A 27,611-nucleotide genomic window follows, 5' to 3' on the forward strand; every position below is an offset into this window, starting at 1 on the left:
GGGCGCGAGAGTACGTGAGCGCGGCGGCATCTGCGCGTGCTCCGCAGTGGGACTCGAGAAGGTTGGGTCCAACTCGCGAAGGAGATGCGTGATTGGCTGAAGCCGTGCTGGGGGGTTCCCCAGCCCTTTCGGCAGGGGTAAAACAATAAGAGGGGGCGGTGGCAAAGGGGGCGGGACGTCCGTGTTCCTAGTCGCTCGCCGCATCGCCTGGTGCTCGGAGAGAGGTGGTTGTAAGAGGAAACGAGCTCGCGGCTCTTCGACTTCCGAGGTTTGAGGTTTGTCGGAGGGAGGGGGCGGCTAGCGTGAAGAATCCGCTGCAGCCGGTCCTCAGCGCCTCTCCTGCTGACCGCGCGACATACCTGCTGCCGCTGTTGGTTGGAGGTGTGTAAAGGGGTCGGGAAGGGAGGGCGGTGTGGTGGTCGGAAGGGGACATTCGCTTCGCGTGCGGCGGCTCGAGGCAACCGTCAGAGCGTGAGCCCCATGTCCGAGGTGTCGCGGCAGAGAGACATTGTTGTTGCCGGCTGCCTGTGCTGCAGTGAATGCGTGAGAGAAGCCGAGCCTTTCAGGTGAGGGATGGGAGGCCGCCTGGGAAGGGAGATGACCGGCGCGCGTCGTGCGAATGGAGGGCTCTGAGGGCACAGGTGGAGCCGAGGTTTGTTGGGGATGAGGTGGCGAGCTGGGAAGAGAGACGCAGCAGTTCCCAAAGGCGCGCTGCGCGGATGGAGGTTTAATAGGGGCGGTGGGCGGGTGGTCTTTCTGGAGAGGATGTTTCGGGTGGGGAGCCCACCGTCCTTGTCTCTGACTCATCTGTGGCTCTTATTCCCGGTTCTACGGGAGCGAGGAGGCCGTCGCCGCCCCGCCGTGGGGGAGGGGGAAAGAGGCTGTGTCGGCGGAGGCTGAAGCAACGCAGATGCGAAAGTAGAGGCCTCCGGGCACCATTTCTGTGCACCGAAATAGAATCCGGGTTTGAGGCAGCCACTGCTTTGCTTGCCCAGTACCTAGTGTTACTCGGCCTTTGACCCCCCTCCCCCTCGGGTTTATCCCCAACGTGTTCAGAAACGGGGGCTGTCTTTTAACGTACACCTTTTTCGTGCCCTTTTTGTGCAAACGGTCCCTTATTGACCCAAGAACAGAACGAAATGTTTAAGTGCTTTGGGGAATAGATTTTTTTGGGGGGAGGGTGAGGGGAGGATAGTCAAGGCGAGGAACATAAGCGTCCCTAGAGTGTTGAATTTGTGAGTCGAATTTGATCGAATTTTACCTGCGTCTTTAAAAGCAGGTTTCTTAAGATGGCCCTGTGCCACTTTGGGGCGCATGTAGATTTCCATCTACAATTTTCCGTATAGATCAGTATTCCCCCTCCCCCCCGGCCCCCCGCAACATATACCTAACTAACAGAATTTTTGGGGAGGGTAGGTGCCTTTGCTCTTTAAAAAAGAAAAACAAACAAAAAAACACGTGCACCGAAGCTGCAATAATAGCAAAGTTGTTCCTCAAACCCCCCTCCCATGTGAATGTTGTGATATTAACTTGGGTTAAAATACTGGTTTTTTGGTTAAAGGTTCCACACTTCGTGTTAGTCTTCCAAATGTTGGCATTGCACGTACCTGGTTCTGTGAACCTTTAGCTGCCCATAGGGAGCCCCATGTGCTACAGGGTAAGAAGATGGGAATTCCTTGTCCAGCTCCATATTTGGCAGTTAATATAGCCTTAGGCGTGTGAACAAAATTTCTAAGTAAACATTTGGGCTTGTTAGTATCCAGTTGTCTTTTTGATGCCCCAAATTCCTAGTCTTAAAAAATAGGCGGTGTGATTAGTTTGAACTTCTTAGAAGTGAATTATGTGTTTCTTTGGTGATGTTACCTTTCCATTTTCTTATTTTTAGAACTAAGTCATGTGTAATCCTTGTGTTACGATTTAATCTCCAAAGGCTTTTTAATTTTCAAAGGTTATCAGGAATTGTAGGTAGGATAAAGACCTCAGATGGATTGCTTACTATCCAAGAGCTGGTCAGGTTGCAAATAATTGGGGTTGAAATATTAGTCAGTAGTGAATAGGTATAAAGAGTGGAGAGAACCAGAATGCTTGTGGGGTGGGTGGGGATCAGAAGTAGAAGGAAATAAGTCTTTCATAATTTGGTAGTGGAATTGAGTGCTCAGCAGCTGAGCACTTGAATTGTCAGCAGACAAATCTTGAGTTGGAATAGTATTAGCACTGTTCGTAGCAGGAAATATTATCCATATTTTACTAATGAGAGATCAAATATGAAAGTTTCCATAGCAATTAGTAAAAATCTATAAATACTAATAATGTCTTAGGAATCTTAACAGCTTCCTTATCCTGCAGAATTATCGCTGTTGATTACCTATTACCAGGTTTGAAAATTCTTTCCTAGGTTGCTTTAAATATGACTTTTTCCCCCACTTATTTTATGCTGGGGGAATGGGTAATGGAGGTGGAGAATGACCACTTTTCAAGACTGGTTTTGATAGGTGCAAATTTAACGGTTGTTTGTGAACTTTAAATTCGGCAGAATTTAATCAACAAACATGACTTAGTTACTCTCCATTGGTAGACCTTTATTTAAGAGCTGATAGAACAATTTGGTTCTTCTCCCAGAACTCTGGACTGGCTTCAGAAGCAATAGTATCAGTTTCTTGACTGCTGTGCCTCAGCTTATTATTATTGTTTAATTTCAATATATTTTACTCTATTTTGATATACCATGGTAGGTATGTTGGGTTGACTTTTGGATTTTCTATTATGTTACTATCCCCTGCTTTTTAACTCCTCCCAACAATATCAAATAAGTGAACAATTGGACTTTAAAAATGTTTTATATTCTTGTGTCTTTGGATATTCTTGCCGTTGTTTTTAACCAGGTGTAATGAAAACACCAGAGACAGGAGATCTGATTTCAATTCTCTCATAATTGAGGGATCTTGAACTCCTTGCCTTAGGCCCTCTAAGCATCAGTTTCCTGTTCTGTAAATCAAGCTAATATCCTATCTATTTCAAGGTGACAAAGGAACTTGTAGGTTACTTGTGAAACTTTAAAAACATAAATACATGCTTTTATATTTTGTTGGACAGCAGTTTCTTAATGCTCAGTCACTTTGAATAGTTTCTGAACTTAAGACCATGTGGAATTTCAGAAGGTTCTAGTTTTAATATGCGGTTAGCTTTTGAGAAAGGATGTTACTAGTCCATGGTTCGGTGAGAAAGGGCCTGGGCCTGACTAATATGAGCCCAGGGTGCAGGGCTATAGAAGGGAAAATGGAGTAAGTTTCCAATAGTAGAGATAAGCTGTGTTCTAGCATAAGCATAGCCTTGGGTAACAGTTCTTTTTAGTGAAGAGAACTGCATCCTGAAGAGATCTTTTTCTTTTTATAAGAAGCAATGTGTAGTATATAAAACTTGACAGTGCTGAAAAATTGTTCCTTTAGATTTTTTTTCCATTTTTCTAAATGTCATTTTCTTTTGGTTTCTTGAAGATCTTTTGTGTTTTTTTTTAGGTAAGATGACACAGTATCTCGACTTTTTAGCATTTATCATTTTGGCCATTTTCTCCAAGAATTGAAATAGCAAAGTGTGACATGAATTTTCATGTTAGAAATTTGCAATGACTGAAAAATTATTTCCCCTCAGAATTACTTGAGCAAAGATGCCCCCCTTGACATAGATGGTGGTCAGGACACTCCAGGCTCCTTGAAGGGTCAATATTTGGTAGTACATTTTGATGCTTAGATCTAATGGTGGTGTTTGCAGCCAGGTGTTTTAAGTTAACAGTTGTAGTATTTATGATTATATGTAGATTTAGCTATTTTATCACTTTATGGAGAGAAGTTTCTTTAATACAAATAGAGACGTCATTTCAGAGATCCTTGCGATTAAAGAGCATTGATGGGATACAGAATTATTTTTTTTTTTCTATTGAAATCTCTGATAATTATTTTGCTGTAGTAGATCTGAAAAATTAATTTCATTTTCTTGTCTAAGTGTGTATAGTGTCTTCATGTTATTGAAAGTATACCTTAGTTGCAAATTTTATACTGCGTTTTTCAGGTTTTTTCCCCTATGGTTTTGTGGTTTTTCACCATATTTTAATGACTGCACATGAACTGATGTTTCATGGTTGGGGTTTAGTTTATTATATTTTTGTTTCTGAGACCATTTAATATCAGGTTATCTGAAAAAATAGTACTGTATCAAGTAAGCATATCAGATGCTTTTTAAATTACCTCTTGGAAACATTAAAGTTGGAGATTGCACCTTACAATCCAGGCAGTCAATTTTTCTTTATTACTCTTTCTCTATGCATGGTACTTTACTAGTCTCTTTCTCCCATCTCAGCCTCCTCAATTTTATCTTCAATTAGTTGGCAATATTTAAGCACACTCAGACTTTAACCATTAGTGGTCACTAACATAGGCATATACCGTCAGTACTTTTTTGCTTTACTAGTAGTGGTGAATGAGTTTTCACACTTTCGACCTATATTCTAGAGCTATGTTTCCTATCTGTTAGATGGTAATCAGAAAGTAAATGAAAAATTTTTAAATATGATTTTTAAAATTACAAAGTTAATGTGCTCTTTTTAATACTCAGTGGCATTAAGAATTGGAATGTAGCTTTCCTTTTTTCCTAGACCCATAATAAATGCCTTGTAGGTTTCTTTTTGTAGCATGCTTTTTTTTTTTACCAAAGATGGGACTTGGAAATCATTCTACAATTTGGATGTTATGTTTAGCTATTGTGGACAGTATTTCTTGTCTACATTTATAACTTTCCTATTTTTCCCTATTTTTAATGAGTGCATAATTTTGTGCTTTATATCTGTGCCATAATTTAGTAAATCATTTCCCTCTTCAAGAGCATTTAGACTGAATTTTTTTTCTTTCGTGGCAGTGAACGACCTTGAATATACATCTTTGTGTAATTGTGCATGTATTTCTTTGTATATGTCTTAGAAGTGTGTTTACTGTTCATTTTTATTACTTTGATTAAAACTGAAATTACATCTCCAAAAGGTTAACAGTTTATATTTCCACCAACACTGTTTGCAAAAGAGCCTGTTTTCCCACACTGTTAACAATATTGGATATTATTAATCATTTTCATTTTTGTTAATCTAGTAGGTAAAAGATGGGACTTTGAGGAAATTGCCTTTTGAACTATTGAACAGTGTTGATTTCAGGATACCATGTTGCGCTTACTAATGCTTTGTATGCAGTAGACCAGGGGTGTCAAAACTGCGGCCCGTGGCCAAACTGTGGTGCGCAATCCATTGTTAATTGGTCCGCAGCAAATTCCAAAAATATATTTAGTTTACTTAAATAAACCAGGTGAGGCAATACGTACTTCACCTCGAGTGAGTGGCCCGGCTGTTTGTGTATTTTACTGCATATGGCCCTTGGTGAAAAACATTTGGACACCCCTGCAGTAGAGTCTTCATAAATGTTTGTGAAATGGTTGACATAATGCAGCATAATCGTTTTGCTAAATTCTAATAATTGAGGAATAATTTACAAACAGCAAAAACCACTCTGTGGTGGCCGGCCCGGTGGCTCAGGCGGTTGGAGCTCCGTGCTCCTAACTCCGAAGGCTGCCGGTTCGATTCCCACATGGGCCAATGGGCTCTCAACCACAAGGTTGCCAGTTCAACTCCTCGAGTCCCACAAAGGATAGTGGGCAGCGCCCCCTGCAACTAAGATTGAACACGGCACCTTGAGCTGAGCTGCGGCTGAGCTCCCGGATGGCTCAGTTGGTTGGAGCCAGTCCTCTCAACTACAAGGTTGCTGGGTTCGACTCCTGCAAGGGATGGTGGGCTGTGCCCCCTGCAACTAGCAATGGCAACTGGACCTGGAGCTGAGCTGCGCCCTCCACAACTAAGACTGAAAGGACAACAACTTGAAGCTGAACGGCACCCTCCACAACTAAGATTGAAAGGACAACAACTTGACTTGGAAAAATATCCTGGAAGTACACACTGTTCCCCAATAAAGTTCTGTTCCCCTTCCCCAATAAAATCTTTAAAAACAAACAAACAAAAAAACCACTCTATGTACAGTTATTATATGACTTTAGATAGACATGAACAATCATGAAACCACCACCACAATGAAGATACAAGATAATTCCATCACCCCTGAAGTTCCTTCATGCCCCTTTATAATCATTTCCCTTCTACTTCCAGCCCTTGATTTGATTTAGCCCTATATAGTTTTGCATTGTACAGAGTGCATATCAATAGAATTATGTAGGATTAATTTTCACTTTGAATAATGTTTTTGAAACCTTCATGATACTGGATATATCAAGTTCTTTTATTGGTAAGCAGTAGTCCGTTGTATGGACTTAAACCACCATTTGTTTATTCATTCATCTGGCTAATTGTTTTTTGTTCTCAGTTTTTGAGTGTTTATTAATAAAGCTGCCATAAACAGCATAATAGGTCTTTGGACATGTGCTTCATTTTTCTTGGGTAAATATGTATGAAAAAGATTGCTGGGTACTGTGAGGTTTGTGTGCTTAATTTTATAAGAAACTGCCGTACTGTTTTCTGAAGTGAGTAACGTTTTTTTCATTCCTACCAACTTTCCCCATCTTTATAAATGGTATTTTTAGATTCTGTTAGCCATTATTATAGGTGTTTAGTGGTATGTCATTTCCTCATCATCGAAATCTAGAAGTGTTAGGAGGAGCTGGTCAGCAGTGGTAATGCAGAACTAGAGGACTGAGGAGAGCTCATTGGATTTTTGAGAAGAATTGTGACTTTCCAGAAAATTATTATACATTCAAGGGTAAGCTCAGATTATAATATTTGAGAGGGGAGTACAGAAGAGGAAGTAGACTTAGACCAGATTCACAGTAATTTAGGGCAAAATATGATTAATAAAGTGCCATAAGAAAGATCCAAAGTACTTTGAGAATTCAAATGAAAGACAGTTATATTCTGTTGAGCAAACAGGACAGATTTTCAGGGACATTATTTTAGCTGGACCGAAATGAATGCATAGCATTTCAATCATTAGCTAAGAAGGTATGGAATGAGTATTCGAGTAGGAGTCAAAGGTCTTAGTTCTTGTTTAATAGGTTTCTAGAATCATAGCATTGGAGCAACCTAATCTAATTTTGTTGGATATTTGACTATTTTACGATATTTCTGTTAAATTGGTCAGTTAGTCTCTGGAATAAATGCCTGCAGTGATTGGGTATTCATGACATAGCTCTATTCAGGTTATTGCATTATATTTATTTGAGCCTAAATCTACCTTCCTATAATACCTGTTCACTGTTTAACTAGTATTTAACTTGTGCAGGGTAGAACAGAACTGTCAGCTCATTTTCGACATTTATACTAATGTAGCCTGGGGATTTTTGCTTTGGGGGCAGCCCCATTATACTAGTGATTCACTGAACTTTTATCTGAAATAAACAAAAAAATGTAAATATTTAACTAAAAGCTGAAGTTTTAGTCATGGAAGGAATAGAGGGTGGTAACTGGTTGATAACAGTTTTTTAAAAAAATAATTATTTTGTAACTGAAGAACACTGAGTATATTGTCGGATATGAAGCCCAATGTGACTTTCTTTTCTATTTTATTTATTTATATGTGCACTACTTCTCTACTTCTCAGTGGATACTAAGAGATTTAGAAAAGATAGTGACAATTGACAGCAGTTTCCATGGAGAGCTGGGGTAGATGTGTTTCAAGAGTTAGTCTAGGCAAGTGGAGAGGAAACATTTCTAAGAAACAGGAATGAATGAAAGGATATTGATGAAAATACACAAGGATTTTAAGTGGGATGGACAGAGTTGGAGAGTAGAATGATCTGAAGTAGCTGAAGCTTTGTAAATAGGGAAGCTGGATATAATCATGTTGGTATCTGGATGAATAAATAGGATTGACAGTTTTTAATTGATGACTAGTGAATTTTACATTATGCATCCCAGTATGACAGCAATCTCCACATTTTCAAATGGAGTTTGATACATGAAATTTCACTTTCTCTAAAAACGTATTGAGGATGATTGCTCTTTGGAGGTGCTAAAGGCTAACAACTTTCTGAAGATTGTTTTTGGACTATCTGGACTATCTTTATTGAATTGCATTGTCTTGTAGGCTTGACCAGAGATCACTTTTCAATTTGTGAATTAGGAAATTGAGATCTAAAAGATCATGACTTTTTTTCATAGCCTTAGATAAAACCTTTTTCTTAATCCCATGTTCAGAGGTTTGCTTTGGTCTGATAAATTTTTAAAGAAGAAATGGAAGGACCCAAATCCCAGAAATTGTTTACCTCTGAGTTGGTTGCTTTGCTGTGAATAATAAAAATGGCACATTTCTTCTTGTAATCACGTTCTGAATGTGTAATTTGGCCCTTTTGTCCTTCCTCTTGACCTTCTTACGTACACTGGCTGTGCATGAATGATAAACGCAAACTTACATTACTCAATTTTCCAGGTGCTAACCTACCTAGTTTCTTGGTTCATCTATAATTCATCCTTAATGCTTCTTTGATACATTCCTCATTAATTGAACTGTTAATTTCCCTACTCTCCGGGGTGGGAAGGGGGGGAAGGAGAAAGATGGCAATCGTTTGTGTAGAACACATAAGTTAGTCTGTCATTAAAAAACAGATTAGTCAGTGAGGTTGCGCTCCCCCTCCAAATACCTTTACTTTCTTGATGTGGTTGATTTCCACCAACTAGTTATATTTTAGCCCTCTAAATTTTGATTCCCTTTAAATCAGAGTTACAGTAAAGTAACTGATCTGTAAGTTATATTTAAATCAATATAATTATTTTAAACACCATTCTCTGAATAACGTTTTCATTTTATCATCCCTGTGGGAGCCTCCTCCATCTTTAAAAAGTGGACTCTGCGTAGGTAGTTGGTTAGACTTTTACCAAGTTAGCATTGCTTTTCTTATTCACCATTTTAAGTTCACTTTTCAACTTACCTCCTTTGAATAAATAATTTATTGAATAATAGCCAAGTAAAAGCTACCTCAACTGCCTATCCCCTTCCCTAGCTCTGATCTAAATGGATGATATGATCATGATACTTTAGTGGCTGTCCAGGTGGTGGGTAATTTGAAGCCCCTCTTGAAGTTTGTTACAGTAACTTTTTAGTGTATTTTGACCCTTTCTTTGATATTGATAGGTGTATTTGGTACCTTTTTTTAATTTGATTATATGGAAGTGACAGAAATGGTAGGTGAATATGTACTTTATAAATGTGATGGGAGATTTGGGATAAATGACAATGTTACTGTAGAAAAATCTGGAAATAACAGAGGAGAAAGAGAAATAAATGAGAATCTCCAAACCCAGAAACAATCCCTAATAGTATTCCTGCCTTTAACCATTTGAACAAAACTATTTTGATTTTTGTACATCATTTTTTTATTCAGAGGGTAAATTAGTGTCTATATCTTAGTATTTTTTTTTAACATCGGTTGTTAACAGTATTAAAGGGTGTGTAGTTTCCACATTTTATTTTATAAAAGTTTACTAGATAAGTCATCTGTTTTTTGACCATTATCATTCCAAATAAAAATACTAGTATGTTGGTTAGTTTTGTTATTTAAATGCAGCAAAATAAGAGTCCTTTTATGTATTAGGGTGTTAAATTAGTCCTTACTGGAAGTTTCTAGGTTTGGGGAAAGCTAATGGCACCTGAAATGACAATATCTGGTTCTGTTTTGTGAATTAACTTTAAAAAAAAAAAGTGAGTTCCTTTAATTGTATGTGGTACTGAATTCAAGGCAGAACAAAGACTGAAGAGCAGTCTGGCAGGATTGTGGCCTGAGTTTACTCTGATCTCATGGTTAAAGTACAAATGACTGAGAAGCCACTGAAAGAGTTTTTTTTAAAAAACAAAGTTTATTCTTAAATGTACCAAAAGCGTCAAGACAACACTTCATTCTAGCTATAAGTGACAACAGATGCTATGGCAGAGAATCCAGATGTTTAAACAGGAATGAAAATAAGGGTCACCATCACCTGAGGCACAAAGGAACAGCTTACTTTTTGCCAGATTTCTTAATTATACCGGTGATCAGGGCATCCTTCCCATGGCCTTCACTTTTAGTTTCTCCAGCTTCTTTTCCTCTTACCTCCTTGGCCTGCTTCTTGGGCTGTTTTGGGGGCTTCTTGCTACTGCCCCTTCCCCATACCATGCCATTGGAAGCAATGAATTAACTGTTTTTGAAAGCAAGTGAGACATTATGTAAAAATTCAAATTTGGGGCGGTTTGTAGATTAAGAGTTTTGGGACAATTATAAAAGGAAAAACAGGGAAGCTAAGAGAGCCTCATGTAAAAGTTAAATTGGGAGTCACTAGAATTGTATAGAGCTAATCTCATCTGTAGGTTCCACTATGGTTGGTATCTGATATTTATTAAAAAACACCCATCACAATTATGATTACAGTGAGCTATCTTAGGCTGTATAATTTTTTTGTTTAAAGAAATCAGTATTGAAATTTGTTAAGCAGGAATTTAAACCCCATCCTGATTTGTCCAATTGATATACACTTAGATATAAATTTTTTTGTACTTTTAAGTGCAATAAGAAAGGATGCTTTTGTATATTTTGTATATATACAGGTAATATTCAAAATTTCTTTTTTTCCTTTCCTTTCTCTAATGTTTTAACTTTGGTGTCTGTAATTTGCTCTGGCGGCTGTAAGCATATAAATCATTTACATTAAATGATGCGAGGTTGTGTTTCCAATTTTATTTTGTATTTGTGTTTCTTGACCTTAACTTTGAGATTTCAGCTTAAAGGTACTTTTGCACAGCACATAATCCATTCTGTTCCTGTTTGCTTGTTTATATTCCATGACAGGTTATAAACTCTGAGGGCTAGAGTCCTGTTTGTTCCCCAGTGTATTTCATTTACTGTAAGCAGTGCATGGCTTGTCATTAGATGTTTAATCAGTAGAAAGAAAAATTGGACTTAACACCAAATGTAAAAAACTGTTATCTTTGAGGACTGAGATTTATTGCTGATTTTTAGTGGTAATCAGTATCATTTTGAAAACTGAAATAAATTCCTAGAAGTAGAGAGAATATAAAGAAGACACAATTCAGTACTTTCCCATAAGTGTAATCTCCCAGCCCTGCCTTGTGCCCTCTGCCTAGTTTTCAAAAATAAACCACTGGAATTAAAAAATGTACGATAATGGTCCCCAAAGGAAGAGGTACCCTGAATGGAAAGACTTGGTTATGGTGTTCATCCAGTCTGAGGCGGCACTAGACTCTTTTGGGAATAAGAACTGTGCTACTTCCCCCTTTTGAGGGATAAGGGAGATCAAGAAATAGAGACAGGAGATGCAAATGTTGGACATTACCAATAGTTGGGAATTTATTGTTTTCTGCTGTTGTTAACTACTTTTTAATACATGTTATTAATTTTCTTTATTCCCATATGTATGGCTCAGAAAATTTACAAAGATGACTTTTTAATAATGACTATTCTTGTGTTTGCTTCCTTAGCATTTGACATTGTGCAGCAAAGAAATGGTTATGGAGAAGCCCAGTCCGCTGCTTGTAGGGCGGGAGTTTGTGAGGCAGTATTATACTTTGCTGAATAAAGCTCCGGAATATTTACACAGGTAAATTGTAAATGGATTATTTTAGTATTTTTATTTAGATTTATTTTCTTGAATATCACTTTACATCTTGTCTTTCCTGTTTCATGAACCGACAGTTTCTTGCAAACCATATCCAATATTTTAACCATCTGATGGCTAAAATCAGTATTTTTGAAGTTCTTTGATAAAATCCACAGTAAGAAAAACGCTTCACAACTTATTTCACATTTACACGTGTGCGTGCATGTGCACAGAATTATATGCTCTAGTACTGTATATTTCATTTTTTAAAAACCTTAGGCTTGACATCTTTTAAAAGTTCTCTTTAGCAATGTTAGGAAATGAATCCATTAAGTGATTATACTTGTGAAAATTTCTTCTGCTTGATCTGCAAAACAGTATTGCTTGGTAAAATAGCAACCGTAGTCTTGTTTATTATTTTGGCAAGAGTTGGATTTGTAAGCTTATTTTTTTCCAGAGATTAAAATGAAATTAATTTATATTTTGAGTATATTTATAGTTTTTGTCCTGATATATTTTAGCAGGTGGAAGATAAGTGAGACTTTTGTAGGTATTAAACTTTGCAAGTGTTTGTTGTAGAAGACTCCAGCCAAGGGAGTTAAGTACAACTATCATGTATAGTAGCTATAGGTCCTCTATGAGGATCCTGGGTTTTTTAGAGTGAGATTTTGCAATATACCTTACGCAATATACCTTTTGCAATATTAAGTGTGTAATATTCCATGTTTATTCCTGGAGATATTTTCATATAACTACCTTCTCCATACCCCAAAATGAATACCTGTACATTTCTCTAAATATAAAAATGAAGACATTCTTGTTGACAATGTGTATGGTGGGGGTGTGTGTGTGTGGAATTAATAGGGCCTTTCATTATTTGAAATTTAGTCTTTACAATGTAAGTATTAGCATTTCTAACAACCTTTTGTAGTCACAAAAAAGTAAAATTTAAAACAATTAGGCTTTCCACCATCATTTCAAAATACATTCTAAATACTGATGGTATGGTAACTTACGAACCAATTTCTCTATTAATGAAAATTTAGTTTGTAATTTTTCAGTTGTTAACACTAATAAATATTCTTACACGTGCATTTATATGTACCTTTCTAGTTATTTTCTTAGAATAAGTTCCTAAAAATAAAATTGTTAAATCAGAGACTTTTCTTATACATGCTTATGTAAGCCAAATTATTCTCCAGAAAAATAATAGCAGTTTGCATACTCGCCAGTAGTATATGAGAGGAAATAGTTTAAACTTGAAAATATTAGTAGCAGTTAAAAGCATGGACTCCGGAATCAGACTGTCCAGGTTTATGGCTTTGCTGCCCCATTTGATAGGTGTGTGATCTTAGGTGAGTTAATTTAACCTCTCATGAACCTCTAGTTTGCTCGTTTAAATAGTGCTTATTTCATGAGGTGGTTAGGGTTAAATGAATCAATATATGAATTAATACATTGAGATTACTTGGCATAGAAGTCTTAACATGTTTTATTATAATAGGGGTTGAATTCTCTATTAAAAAGTTAACTTTGCATGTTTGATAACCTTAGTTTAGAAAGATACTAATTCTAATTGCTTAGGTAATACCACAGAAACATTATGTACATACAAGTGGTATAAAAATATTAACAAGAAATTGGATGTTGAAATAATGTAGATTTTTTTAGTAGTCTCTGAATTATTTCAATTTTAAATCAAACTAAACTTTTAATCTAAGCCTTTGCAAGAGTTAGTAATTGTTTGAAACTGAGTAGAATGTTAAGCAGCATCTAATTCCCAAACAAATCTAGATAATTGCGTTTTTGTGTCTAATGGGGAAAAAATGGGTCAATTACCATACCATCAGTATTTAGAATGTATTTTGAATATCTCATTCTTCCACTTAACAAAAACAGATGTGATGAGAATTAGATGAAAATAGCTAATTGGCTATATCATTGTGCCATGCATATTAAGAATTTTATGTGTCATTACTCATTTAATCTTTACGAAAACCCTGTGAGATAGTATTACTGTTCCATTTTATAACCAAGGAAAGTGAACTTAAAGACCATAAGTATGCTCAAGATTACACAACTTATGAGTGAAGGAGCCGGACCTAGAAATTAAATCTGTTTGACATCAGAACTATGCTGCCTCTTAGACTTCTCTTAACAAGTAAATGTTAATCATTATCTATGGTTTTACAGGTTTTATGGCAGGAATTCTTCCTATGTACATGGTGGGGTAGATGCTAGTGGGAAGCCCCAGGAGGCTGTTTATGGCCAAAATGTAAGTCTCAGTTTCATATACATTTTAGATTTTTGTGTGTGTGTTAAGGTACAGGTTTCAAAAATGGCTTTCATGTGCCCATTAATTTCTTTTTGAATGTGATTATTAGTTGTAACTAGAATTTATGTTAACAATAATTGTCGATTATGCTTTGAGTTCTTATAAACATTTTGTGTTAAAACACAGTATTATATTGGGGTGGATACAAAGGAGAAGATGGGATGTTTTGTGTCCTTGATGTAGTTTATACATGAAACAGTTGAGACAGTGTATTAAGTTTATACAAAATGTGGACTAAACCTTATGTTACAGGAATACATAGAAGTATGTGCTCTTTATAGAGACTTTGTAGGGGGTGTGGGACTTCAGCTAGATTCTGAATTTTACTGCATTTGACCTTACAAAACGAGAAAATTGAAAGGAGAAGAAATGGCATCAGCAAACACACAAACAGTAAAGTAAAATTGGGTGTGAGGTCAAGGGGTAGTTAGTACATTTTGAATGACTAAATACTTAATACAGAATAGTGGGAGAAATCAATATAAAGCCCATATGACTGCAATAATCCATTGTGGTTTCTTGTATAGAGAGGTGACATGGTGAATGTGGTGGTTTAGGAACATCATTCAGACAGTAGCACATAGCATGGTGGAATGGATTCGAATGAGGCAGAAAAATTAAGTAAATATTCTACATGTTGTGAGGAAGTCTGAAATTCTGTTGTTGTATTGTATGGGTAATGCAGTATCACAAGAGTTTGTATTTCCTCCCCTCCTTCTCTTAATAAAGGATATACACCACAAAGTATTATCTCTGAACTTCAGTGAATGTCATACAAAAATTCGTCATGTGGATGCTCACGCCACCCTGAGTGATGGGGTCGTTGTCCAGGTCATGGGTTTGCTGTCTAACAGCGGGCAGCCTGAGAGGAAGTTCATGCAGACCTTTGTTCTGGCTCCTGAGGTGAGTGTTCATTTCACTTAATTTACTTTATGTGATTTTATTTGGCTGTTATTAGTTGCTTGATGTGTCTAACAAGTTTCTTCTGACCAGTTTAGATATACATGTAGCTTTTTTGGGAAATTTGTACTGGACCTGTTAATATAATTTGAGGACTGTGTGTGTGTGTGTGTGTGTGTGTGTGTGTGTGTGCATGCTTTGATTATTTGGAAGGTAAAGTCAGATACTGATACAAATGTGTAAATAGATTATCAAGATTACAGTAAATAATACAAAAAGTATATCATGTTTAATAGGGTACATATTAAACAAAATGGAAAAGTTCTGTTTGTTAGTTGGTTCTGGTTCTCCTACATTGAGTAGCCATTTTTGAGTTCCAATATTTGAGTGATCTTCTGTAGTTTATTAACATCATAGCCTGTTCAACTTTGGAAAATTATATTGAGTCTACGTTATTTCTATAGTATTAAAATAAAAATTGCATATACCATGTAATTTGTTTTTTTATGTTATGCCACATTTATGGGTATTTATGGCATATTTGCATGTTGTTTTTTCTATAGGGATCTGTTCCAAATAAATTTTATGTTCACAATGATATGTTTCGTTACGAAGATGAAGTATTTGGTGATTCCGAACCAGAACTTGATGAAGGTGAGGTTACTTTCAGATGGAAGGGTTCTGTCATTACTCCTTAAGGACATGAAACTTAACAGAAATGTCTCAATTTGTAATGAGTCAAAATCCCTCTTCTCTTTTTAAAAAAATTTTTATTATAAATGACGTAGGTGTTCATTATATGACTTTATATAAAAATCAGACATAGAAAGTGACAAAATTCCCCTCAATCTCATTCTCTGTAGATAACCAAGAGTTTGGTGTGCCTATTATGGAATTTTGTTGGATACTATACTTACCAATATTTACTTTTATAAAAGCGAAATTATGCAGGCTCAAAGTTTGTTTTGTTTTTTACACTGTATAATTTTATCATTATTGCTCTATCGAATAGATGTGACAAAGGAAATTGAGTTATGGCTTTAATATCATTTATTTCCTACCCTTTTCTTACTAATAGATTTTTTTTTTAAATAGGGTAAATACCAAACTTCATCTTGTTTATTCTTCCGTTTTTTAAAGAGAAATGGGAGTATTGCAAATGAATTGCCTTTGTAAGAATTTGTCATTTTTATACTATCATATTACTACCTTAGACATTAAAAATATGTATATCAAATTGTGTGTAAAGCCTCTTAAAAACCATGTGGTGTATTATGTATTGTCAGAATCAGAGGATGAAGTAGAAGAGGAACAAGAAGAAAGGCAACCATCTCCAGAACCTGTACAAGAAAATGCTAACAGTGGTTATTATGAAGCTCACCCTGTGACGTAAGAATAGTGTTTGCAAGGCTAAATTTGGTCTAAACTATAATGCAGGTAGTTGTAAAGTGGTTTTTATTCCTAGAATTATTGTTGGAAGTAAAGTTTTGATAAAGTTATCTATCAGGCCAGTGTTTGAGTACTTACTATGCAAGAAGTTTGGAAATAATTGTTTTATTTAATTAAAAAATTGAACACAGTTTGGCCCAAAACTGATCACTTACTGATAATGCAGAGCATTTGGGACAACACAAAGAGTGGGCATTTTATTTTATTTTTATAAACGTGGGATTTATTTATAGTTAGTACTAAAGTAAACATTTTTAGTAATCCAGTTTTAAAACAAAAAAGGCTGTGCTTGAGTGTTATTCCCTTCTGCCTTCTAGTTCTTGTTGGACTTTTGCTTCAAAACAGCTTATTACTAGTTATGTCCATTAGATTGGAGAAATAACTGAATTTTATCTTGTTTGAATTGATCATGTCACTCACACTGAAAAGTGAATGAAATATTTTATTGTAGTAATGGCATAGAGGAGCCTTTGGAAGAATCCTCTCATGAACCTGAACCTGAACCAGAATCTGAAACAAAGACTGAAGAGCTGAAACTGCCAGTGGAGGAGAAGAACTTAGAAGAATTAGAGGAGAAATCTACTTCTCCTCCTCCTGCCGAACCTGTTTCTCTGCCACAAGAACCACCAAAGGTTAGATCAAAGGAACACTTTAATCTATAACATCACACTTTCGTATTTGATGCCATTAATGAAGCATGACCTTTGTTCTTTTATGTCAAATTGTTTAATACAGTTAAACTGCTTTTTTTTTATGTATATAAAAGAAGCTGTGGGTTTTTTGTAATCCCAAGGAAATCCCACCCCCCACCCCCCGAAATACCCTTCAGAGTGAAATTTAAGACTCTTTGTATGCAGTGTTTAGTACCTTACATGAAATTATTCAGGTCCACGTATAAAGCTGAGAGTTATTGTTCCATTCTGTGTTAAGTCCTCTACGCATGGATGCAAGGAGTCATGCAATTTCCCAACAAACAAGTTGGCCTATTATTAAAAGAAGAGATACCTGTTATTTCTGGTTTAAATGGGAACACTTTTCCTTACTAGACCAATTAAATTATCTTGGAAATATGAGTGACACCCGTAGTGTATCATTTAAGCCTATCTAAAACTTCTTTTATCTTTCTGTAAAGGCAACAGGTTCAAGTATATTTGGGTAGTGAGAGGAGGAGATTCCTTGTTTAATTTGTGAATGTTTGTTAAAGTTTCCAGCTAGTCCTTTCTTCTTTCCTATCCTTCCCCTCCCCCTCAACACCATCACACACCCTATTTTTCTCTAAAAGGGGAAAGAAATTGGTTCTATTAGGCTCTTATTTTTCTAGCATGTGTAGTTGTTAGTGGTTCTGTTTGCCACTTGCTCATCTACTGAGAGCATATAGGAACTTGCTTGTGGATTTATTTAGTAGTTCAGACAAAACCGTCAAATAATCTTGCATAAAGAGATTTTGAAAACTGGCACATAGACTGGCATGTGTGTGTGTGCCTCTCTTTTAGGAGTTCTCCAATGTAGAGCAAATAGTTTAGAAATGAAAAGAAAATATATATTTGGAAGTTTCCCTATAGGAATGTTGGTGGTTTTCCATGATTAGTAGTCTAGGTTTGTTGCATTTCCTGCAGGCTTTCTCCTGGGCTTCAGTGACCAGTAAAAACCTGCCTCCTAGTGGTACTGTTTCTTCCTCTGGAATTCCACCCCATGTTAAAGCACCAGTCTCACAGGTAACCAATCTGTGAACACATTGGATTGTATCCTTGTTACATTGCCAATTGCTTATCTTTTTTTATACTTTTTTAAATGAGTCAATCACAAATTATGGATTAAATATACAAAACATTGTATTAAATGTCAGTGCACCCACTTTAAATGCCAAATCTCCATTCATCATCTACATGGGTGGTATTTGGGGCTTGGGTGTGTGAAATACAGATTAAGTTGGTTTTACCAACAAATATATACATACATGTTTGTAAAGGCTTCTTCAATAACCAAAAAAAAGTTCCTTTTTAAGTTTTAAATTTTATTTAGCAAAAATATTAAGGAAGAAATTTGGAAAGGCACCAAGTAGTGTGGCCTTATAAAGAGTCACTGTATTTTAAAAAATAAAATACTTTTCAAAATACACTGCCTAAGCTCTCTGACTATACGTGGTTCACACCGTTTAATTGAAGCCTGTACCAACTTATGACTGTAGTGTTCACCTTAACTGATCATTCCAGTATTCTGCTTTTTGTCTGTTTGTCATCTTACCCATTTCAGAGCTTTCAAAACATTGAAAATAAGACACTGGCTACTATATTAGGTACAGTTCAGAATTAACTAAGTTTAAATCAAGTTTATAAAGGGTGTGCAGTTCTTTTCCCTACATTTTGAGGTAAACTTCATTCTACTGGAAAATTTACATTTAAAAAGGTTAGTGCACATACAGTTGTTTGTTACATACCTTACTGTGCTATAAACAGTGAAACTTTGAGATTTCAAAAGTGGCTAGTAATTGTAAGACAGTCTTTCTGGTGTTGGTACACATAATCAGGTACCTAATAGGTATATATGGCCTCACGATACCTGTTGTTTTTTTTCTTTTTTTTTTTTTAGTTAGTTATTCAGGAAATGTTGAGTAATTACCTCATCACCAACCAGGATTCTATCCTATCTTAATAAAGAAAATTAATTTACCAAGTATTGATTATGCTTTTCAACCCATCTGAAGACCTGACAGGTGACTTCTGGATTTGCTTTGAAATGGTCAATTTTCAGATTTTCATTTGGAGTCTTTTGGATTGTTACTTCATTTCAGAGAGTTCTCTACATTTATTTTAAACTTAACTGCTATTTAAAAGTTAAAATAGCTGATGCTTATATACTAGGCATTGTCAAAGCACTTTATATTCATTCTCATCTAATCCTCATAACCACTCTGTGAGGGTGGTTACTATTATTCCTATTTCACAGTTAAGTAAATTGAGACCTAGGGTACCTCCCATAAGTTCAGACAGGTGTATAAGTAGTAGGGCTAGGCTATGTATTCATGCAGTTGGACACCATCGACACCAGACTCATGCAAACCTATAGGGTTCTTTAGACCTTTAGAGGGGAATGTATGGAATGTGTCTCTATTGACATCAGAGAAAAAGAGTACTATATTTAAGGCATGTCAAAATTACATATTACATTAGGTCTTAGCCTCTTGCCCAGAGGGAAATTTTTTTTTTTTAATTGTTGAAGTTTTTGAATTGTAGGAGACTAGTTTGCATTTCCCAACCCACACTCTTCTTAAAACAAAAAATTTAAATGTTTATAATTTAAACTTGAAATTTCTGATCTCCTTAAGCTGCATTTAGAATGGATTCATGAGTTTTTCACTTGACTTAATAATACACCCTTCAATTTTATTTTACTTTGGTGTAATATTTATTTCCTTTAACATTTTTAGCATAGATTATTATTAATAAAAGAAGAATTAAATCTAATTCTAGGGTATTGGTAGGCATTAATTTAGAAGTAGGTAAGTTAATAGCTTGGTAAGAAAGATTTTGTCTGGAAATTGATTAGTTCATCTAAATAGCTTATGTTAAATTTAAGGACTTTTTTATTAGTTGTGCCTTTACCTGTTATTCACGTGATTTGATGGTTCCATTTTTATTTCATATTCTGTTTGATTTTCATTTGTGGGATTTGTAATGTGAGCGCACTTTCTGGTTACCTGAAAGTAATTTTAAGGCCCTAAAATAGTATGTGGTATATTACCCGTTTTATGTCATTGAAGTAAATTGTTTTAATCATGAAATTGAACCTGAAGAATTTATAAGTACATATAGCTGGCTTAATTGACATATATTAATCAGCCATTGAAAGGATTTTGTTAGGTTTTTGGTTTCATATTTTTCTTGCATTGGCATCATCAGATACATACTAAAAGGTTGCTAAGTCAGTGTATGAATTGTTGTAAGATTGTTGAAAATACTTAAATTTATGTTTTCACTTTGAAATCCTTAAAGGATAACGAAGAACTTTTCTGTTTTGCTACTTGTAGTTATTTTTATTTGGGTAATCTGTTTTGAAAAGAATTTGAATCAGTCAGGGCACCTCAAGTTCTTTGATAACATTTGGATTGAATGAGTGAGGTTTTTCTGAGACTTTTACATTAAAAGGTACATTTACTATTTTTTAAATTTCCTAAACATACTAGCTGCATCAAAACCTTGTTAGAGTACCTCTGTTCTTTAATTCTGTATCACATTCATGCTCACGTTGCATTTTTAGGCTCCCTTAATTGACGTTTCTAAGTTGATGCCTTTTTTAGGCATCACATTAGGGGTCAAAATATCTTACAGGAACTGTCTCAGGGCTGTAACTTAGGTTCCTTGTCAGGCGTAGAACATTCTTCTACCTGTTCTGAGTTCAAGAACTATAAATGTAATTTAATTTTAAATGAATCAGTAGTTACTAAACATCTATGTCTAACAACACTGTTTTGGTTCTTTGGATGGTGTAGAAATAAATTAAGATATGGTCTCAATAGAAATAAATACATATAAATAACTGAAAAAACTGGAGAAAGTTTAAATTTTAAAAAAATTTTCAACTAGCAAAATTCTAGAACATGGGAAGCAACTTCATCATGTTGAAAGAAATGGGAAATCTACATGGAAGAAAATAGAATTTGGGAAAAGGCAGGAAAATTTGTTAAAAACTGGTAGGATAGGAGTTATAGTGGTTACAGTGGGGAATATCTTTTATAATAAATTACCATTTTTGAAGGAAGCATAGCTGTATCAAAATTTGTCCTTGCAAATTATAATATCTCAGTTATATAAATGATGAAAGTTTGAGCCACTGTCTGGACTGAAGTCCTCAGAGATGATCAGCTATAAGACAACACTAAAATTACTAGCTTTCAGGCTTGAGGACATGTTCTTCATACCCTGCTGAGGTTTTCAGCATCCTTTGAAGGTGCATATATTTTGTCTCTTCCTTGGACCACAAATGTTTGGGCGTAGACAGCCTGAAGATGTTGGGAATGCTGAAATTATCATTGTATTAAGGAAAAGGTATTTATTTTTCAAACGAGTAATTAGCATAAAATGCATTAAAATTTTTAAATAGCAATTAAATATACAAAAATATGAAAAAGAAAAGGTAATAGATGTGGATGTTATTGTTTTAAAAATAATTACTTTAATTATATGTGTTCAATTCAGAGTTAGCAGAAACTTTTGGAAGGCATCTTAAATGTCCTATTACTCCCCATCACCCCCAAGAAGCAGTTAAGGAAAATTGTTGGGGTCAGTCCTTAAATAAATGTATACAAACAATAGAAAGTTTAAAGGACTTCTTTGACTATTTGAGATGCTATATACACATTCCTATCTTGACTTTAAAGTAGTATTTTTAGGTGCTAGAGTAAGCTTGTATATTTTAAACTATCAAAATACTATTTTTCAATATTTATTTATGGGGCAGGGCTTAGAGGATATTGCTGAGCGCTTAAATTTGAAGGGCAGCAAACAAGAAAATTAGAAAGTATGTGTCTTATATTCTTGTCTTCCTAAGATAAAGACGGCTTTTTCTTTTGTATGTGTGTTTACATGGAGTGGCTCATCTTGCATTTTTGTAATTTTTGTAGCAATACTTTTTATGCTGTCTCAATGTGGGTGTAACTTTATTTTTTAGATGTGGTTGTAAAAACCAGCTTATTGTGAGTTATATATATATGGCCTCTAGTGGGAAAACAATACCTACCCTACAGTCCTAGATTGGTACAGAATATCTATAAAAAATTATTTTTCATGTACGTAGGACACTATGTTAAAAACATTCTAAACTTAAAATTACCATTATGCCTGTTAGTGACTTGTTGATAGTTGCTTTAGTTGGTTTTTCTCCTAGAATGTGTTTCTTTATAATTTGTTTTTTTCCCTTGTATTTTATAATGTGTCTTTCCCCCCTTGTATTGTAGCCGAGAGTTGAAGCTAAACCTGAAGTTCAGTCTCAGCCACCTCGAGTTCGTGAACAACGACCTAGAGAACGACCTGGTTTCCCTCCGAGAGGACCAAGACCAGGTGAGTCAGTCCCCTTCTTGTAGCCTTTAGAATTTAGCATTTAGTGCCTGAAAAGTTAGAAAAGACTGAACCTAAAAAAATCTATAATGTGTTTCATACACAAATACTTTTATTTTCAAAATGCTTAAAGGTTTAAGTAACCTGCTACAAAGACAGTGTGGGACAAAACAACTAGCTTTTAGGGGAGGATTAGTTGACATGCCATAGAGACATGAATTTTGAAGGTGTAAAATAATTTTGAGACAAATATTGTTTGGTTATTGTCATTGGTTCTAAGAATTCAAAACCGAGCTGCCAATAACCTACTCTCTTAGCACTCTTATCTCTTCACAGATAAAAAATAAGCACACCCTGCTTCTTATTTTGATTGTCTTAGGTTTTAAGTAAGTTGCCATGATTTTTGACTTGTTTCCATTGTTAGCTAATATATGTAGCACCTCTGTTTGAATTCTATAAGTATGTTTAGATTGATTTTGGGAGGAGGTGGGAGATAGTATACGTCAAATTTAGAATATGTCATTTTCCCCACAAAACTGAAATAAACGGTATGTTACTAAACCAGAAGTCATGGGAGCTAGGATTTATCCTAGTTTTGCCACTGAGTGAGTTTATGATCTTAATGTGAGACCCTTAAATTGTGAGCTTCTCTTATGCCATTCAGTTATTATGCAAATTTTTCTTGTGCAATGCCTTTCTTATATGTCTGTGTTCCTTGTGTTAGTGGGAGGATCAAATAAGATTTATGTGTGTGTGTGTGTGTGTGTGTGTGAACACCATAACATAAAAGGCCATATACATGAGGTATTATTACTGTTAAATTTACTAATTTAACCGTAATTTCATACAACCAAAGATTAAGAAATTTGTGAATTTCAAAACACTAAACAAATATATCTCACTATTTGAAATCTATTTGGCTCCTGGGTGATGGCAAGAGTTTGGTTAAGGAGGAATACTTATACTACTAACATTTGACTTTCACATAATCGGATATGTAGATCTAGAAGAAGGGATTTGAGCAATCTAGTCTATACCCTCACTTTACACTTTAGTGTCGTGTTTTCTAACTAACCTACTAATAATAGGCACTTCCACCTCTGTTCAAGGAGCTCACTATCTTGTTAAACTGAAAAAGGAATATTAATATTAAGTGATTTTTTTTTTTTACATTCATTGCTTTGAACTAGTTTTTATATGACATTGTAAACTTTAATATCTGTACTCTTCCGTTTCTTAGGTAGAGGAGATATCGAACAGAATGAATCGGACAACCGTAGAATAATTCGTTATCCAGACAGTCATCAACTTTTTGTTGGTAACTTGCCACATGATATTGATGAAAATGAACTGAAAGAATTCTTCATGAGTAAGTAGCTTATTTTGCTTTGTTGTAAAATTAGCAGGAGGATAATAGAGCTTTTTTGTAATGTAATTAGAATTTTCTTTAAACCATTCATCTGTATATACTTTGTATATTTCCAGGTACTAATCAGTTATCAAAAGGGAGTAGAAGGCTAGATCACATGTTTCCCAGTGACTGTACTTAGTGTTGACTGTCCTGGTTCTATAGAGGTTAGAAGAAAGAGCTGGATAAATCAGACTTAAATTTGAAAAGGGAATTCATTTGGCAAATACAAGTCAGACATAGAAATGTCATTGTCTTTCTAAAACTGTACAGGTAACTTTCCTTTTGAAAGGTCTAATAAAGATGCTGAAGTCAAATGAAACAAGCAGTGCAACTAGTTGTTGGTGTCTTAGGTAAAAGACCTATATTGAGTGAATGTACCTTAATTGTCATTGGATGTAGCCGTTTGCAACTTTTGAAATGGATCGAGGAGATTAAGGTTATTCATCCTGAACAATTAAGGCCACAAAGGATTCTGTTAAAATATTTAACCTCTGGTATAATGTATATTTTCACAGGTTTTGGAAACGTTGTGGAACTTCGCATCAATACCAAGGGTGTTGGGGGAAAGCTTCCAAATTTTGGTTTTGTGGTTTTTGATGACTCTGAACCAGTTCAGAGAATCTTAATTGCAAAAGTAAGTGACCTACAGGGCATAATTCAAGATAATTCAAGCCTTTATTATTCCTGTTGTATATAATATTAATTTGGTACATTTTAAAAGCATATAGAATCCTTTTTAATGGTAAAGCTAAAAATAGTTCACTATGAAATGGTATTAATGCAAAGAATAAAGATTTGTTAGTAGTTTTAAGTCTGAGATGTAGGTCATTTTAAATTTGTTTCTTAAAATTTTCTTACTTACATATGCAAGGTAATACTTTACTATTGCTGTCTAACCTGCCCGTGTAAATCTTTTTCTCCCCCTTTAAAGCCAATTATGTTTCGAGGGGAAGTGCGTTTAAATGTGGAAGAGAAAAAAACAAGAGCTGCAAGAGAGCGAGAAACCAGAGGCGGAGGTGATGATCGCAGGGATATTAGGCGCAATGATAGAGGTCCTGGTGGTCCACGTGGTATCGTGGGTGGTGGAATGATGCGTGACCGGGATGGAAGAGGACCTCCTCCGCGAGGTGGCATGGCACAGAAACTCGGCTCTGGAAGAGGAACCGGGCAGATGGAAGGCCGCTTCACAGGACAGCGTCGCTGAAGCCCCCTTGTTGGCAAAGTCTTGGCAGTGGTACATTATTCATCGTGTTTGCATTCTTGTTAATTTTTTTTGGCTTTGGAATGTGACACAGCCTTTTTGATCATTTCTTTGATGTGAAAAGCATCTTTTGGTTATGAGTTAAATTGAGGTGGACATTATTTCCCCAATTTCACAACAAGATTCACATTATTAATTTATAAATCTAGACTTGGAGAATTAAGGACTGAGGAATGACCATATCTTAAACTATCTACAACAAAATGAACTTTTTAAAAGGACATGCCCAACTGAATTCAGGTCCTTTGAGTCAAAAAAAAATCCTCTGCTGCACATTTTGTTTAAGTGTTACGGTTTCTGCCTGTTAATGTTGGAAACACAAATAGTGCAATTTGTGCAATTGGAGAATCTTGCCTTTTTTCTTGGCTCCCCCTAAAAATACAAACCAACAAACTTGTTACGCGCTCATCAAAATGCACTAATGGGTACTCTGAACTCATTAACATTGACATCTGCAACAGGAGGCGACGGGGGAAAAATATTTCATCTTTTCTTCCAGTAGAAAATAGTTTGTGAAATGATGAGGGCATTTTATCTGCTTGCTGTGACCAGCGTGTGTACACATAAACCTTAACAAGACTACAAGTATATTCCAGAAGGAGATCATTTAGTTATGAACTAAATAACAAAAATCAGAACTTCAAATGTCATGGTCTTGAATATTAGACCAGATTTAGTAGCTCCATATCTAAGGTTTTTCTCCCTGCCCCTCTTGAGTACAGGGATGGCTGGCTGCTCAACACACTCCTCCTCCCAGTTTTCCTTTCTTTAAGCTGTGTACAGTGAAAATTGTCTTTACTGTATGTTTGTTCTCTGGTAATGTAATAAGCATGATGGTGCCTTCTATTAATACATCATTCCAGTCTTGCTGGTAATTTTGTACAGTATAGTGTATGAATTGCTGTGCTGCAAAGCCAAACAGCTGCAAAATGTTGAAAAATCATTGAAGTGTATAAAAATTGCAGTATCTTTAAAATCAGTAAAATTGACTAGCATATTATTTACCTTGTTCTTCAGTTAACAACAATGTGTTCTCTGTGTTGAGGAGGGAAAGGGAAGGAGGAAGTCGGTTATTTGAGTAAGTCTCTTGACTTTTCTTTTAGCATAAATGTGAACGGTGACACGTATCACTTGAGGTGCTTGGAAAAGTCTGTCAACTTGATGGACATTTTTAGTGACATTTTAAAAGCAGTCAGATTCCATAAATGGCAAGTAAACCTGAAGTGAGGATACTGCAATTTTCAGAGAAAAGAACAGCAGCTCTTAAGTGTTTGCATTTTCTATTTGGGGGGCAGGGAACTGTCATTCATTTTGCACAATTCTTGAACTGATGTCAGCACCCAAGTGGCTCTGAATTTAAGTCTGGGATGACATCTTTTATTTTTACATGAATCTCTAAACAATTCTGTGAGCAAAGTTTATAGCTGCTGGATTATTGTCTGTCTTTATAGCAAGTTCCAGTAAACCACAAGTATGGCAAAGGATTTTCAATTTTATGCTTGAAGCATTTGGTAAATACCTGATACCAGTTTCTGATGTTTCAGGCTAGGAGTGGGGAAAATAAGTGTGACCACTTAAAGCTGCTTGTTAGCGTGGAAGACTTCTCCATTCTATCTTGGTAAAAAACAAACAAAAAATGCACTTGACATAATAGCAAACTAGTTTTGAATTACGAAACTTCTTGCTATTTAGTAAATTAGCAAATGATGCACATATTTTGTTTTTCATGTACTGGGCAATATAAGGAAAATTAAATGTCTCCTGTTTTCCCTGGAATGGGGTCTTCCATGTTTGAGGAAAAAGTCTTGCACTATTGCATATATTTTGGGGACACAGATATCTCAGTTTCCATTTTGGGGGGCATAATGATTTTTCTTTTTCCTGTTTAAAACACTTTATACTTTCTAATGTATAGTACTTGAAGTTCTTACCAGAAAATTGAGTTTTGAAGCCTTTATTCAAACTACTTTTAAATAAGTGGTTTGTCATTTTTTAAAATGTGTTTTTCCTTTACTCTTTTATTTTTTTTCTCCTTCTCATTTTATGTATATAAAATTTGCAATCCAGGATATTGCCCTGCCATTCATGAAAAGTGTTCTGGCACCAAAAGTAATGGCAAATGTTAAGTGTAATAGAAAATTAGAAGAAAGAGCCATTCAGCTTCAGTCTTTACGTACCATGAATAAAACGTTAAAACATCACATGGAGAAGTTTACATGGTGATTGTTCACCTGCAGTACTGTGGACTTTTAACATTTTGTCCCCTTTTCAGTGAACCAGAGTAAAAATATTCATCTACCATTACCGTTATTTGCTGGGTTTTTTTTTGTTTGTTTGTTTTTCTGTTTTGATGGTAATATTCTATCCTTATGACACTATTGCAACCAAATTGGCTTTACCATCTTGGCTTTAGTAGGTATAGAAGAAAATGGATTACCATCTTTATTGCTGTAATGTGTTAAGCATTATATGCTAGTAGAATCTAGTTTAATTGTTTCAGGTGGAAAGTATTCTTTCAGTTTCCATTTTGAATGTGTTTGGACTAAACAAACAATAAACTACTGATGTCTGCAGCA

General features: G+C 35.6%; 1 protein-coding gene across 4 annotated transcripts; it reads left to right on the top strand.

Annotated features, from left to right (window-relative positions):
* On the top strand, window positions 1-27,611 carry G3BP2 (G3BP stress granule assembly factor 2). 4 transcript variants are annotated; one of them, XM_019720611.2, is made up of 12 exons: window positions 1-381; window positions 11,508-11,626; window positions 13,820-13,901; window positions 14,691-14,864; window positions 15,425-15,515; window positions 16,148-16,250; window positions 16,762-16,942; window positions 17,927-18,025; window positions 22,264-22,366; window positions 23,604-23,732; window positions 24,290-24,408; window positions 24,706-27,611. In XM_019720611.2, the coding sequence occupies exons 2-12, from the start codon at window positions 11,532-11,534 to the stop codon at window positions 24,976-24,978; spliced, it is 1,449 nt and encodes a 482-aa protein (XP_019576170.1). In that variant the 5' UTR covers window positions 1-381; window positions 11,508-11,531; the 3' UTR covers window positions 24,979-27,611. The 4 variants fall into 4 exon arrangements, with proteins under 4 accessions (XP_019576170.1, XP_019576185.1, XP_019576162.1 ...); XM_019720603.2 differs by lacking the exon at window positions 1-381 and adding an exon at window positions 409-566; XM_019720626.2 differs by lacking the exon at window positions 17,927-18,025 and having other exon boundaries at window positions 175-381.

Source organism: Rhinolophus sinicus, linkage group LG02 (assembly GCF_036562045.2).
Source record: "Rhinolophus sinicus isolate RSC01 linkage group LG02, ASM3656204v1, whole genome shotgun sequence".
Taxonomy (NCBI): domain Eukaryota; kingdom Metazoa; phylum Chordata; class Mammalia; order Chiroptera; family Rhinolophidae; genus Rhinolophus; species Rhinolophus sinicus.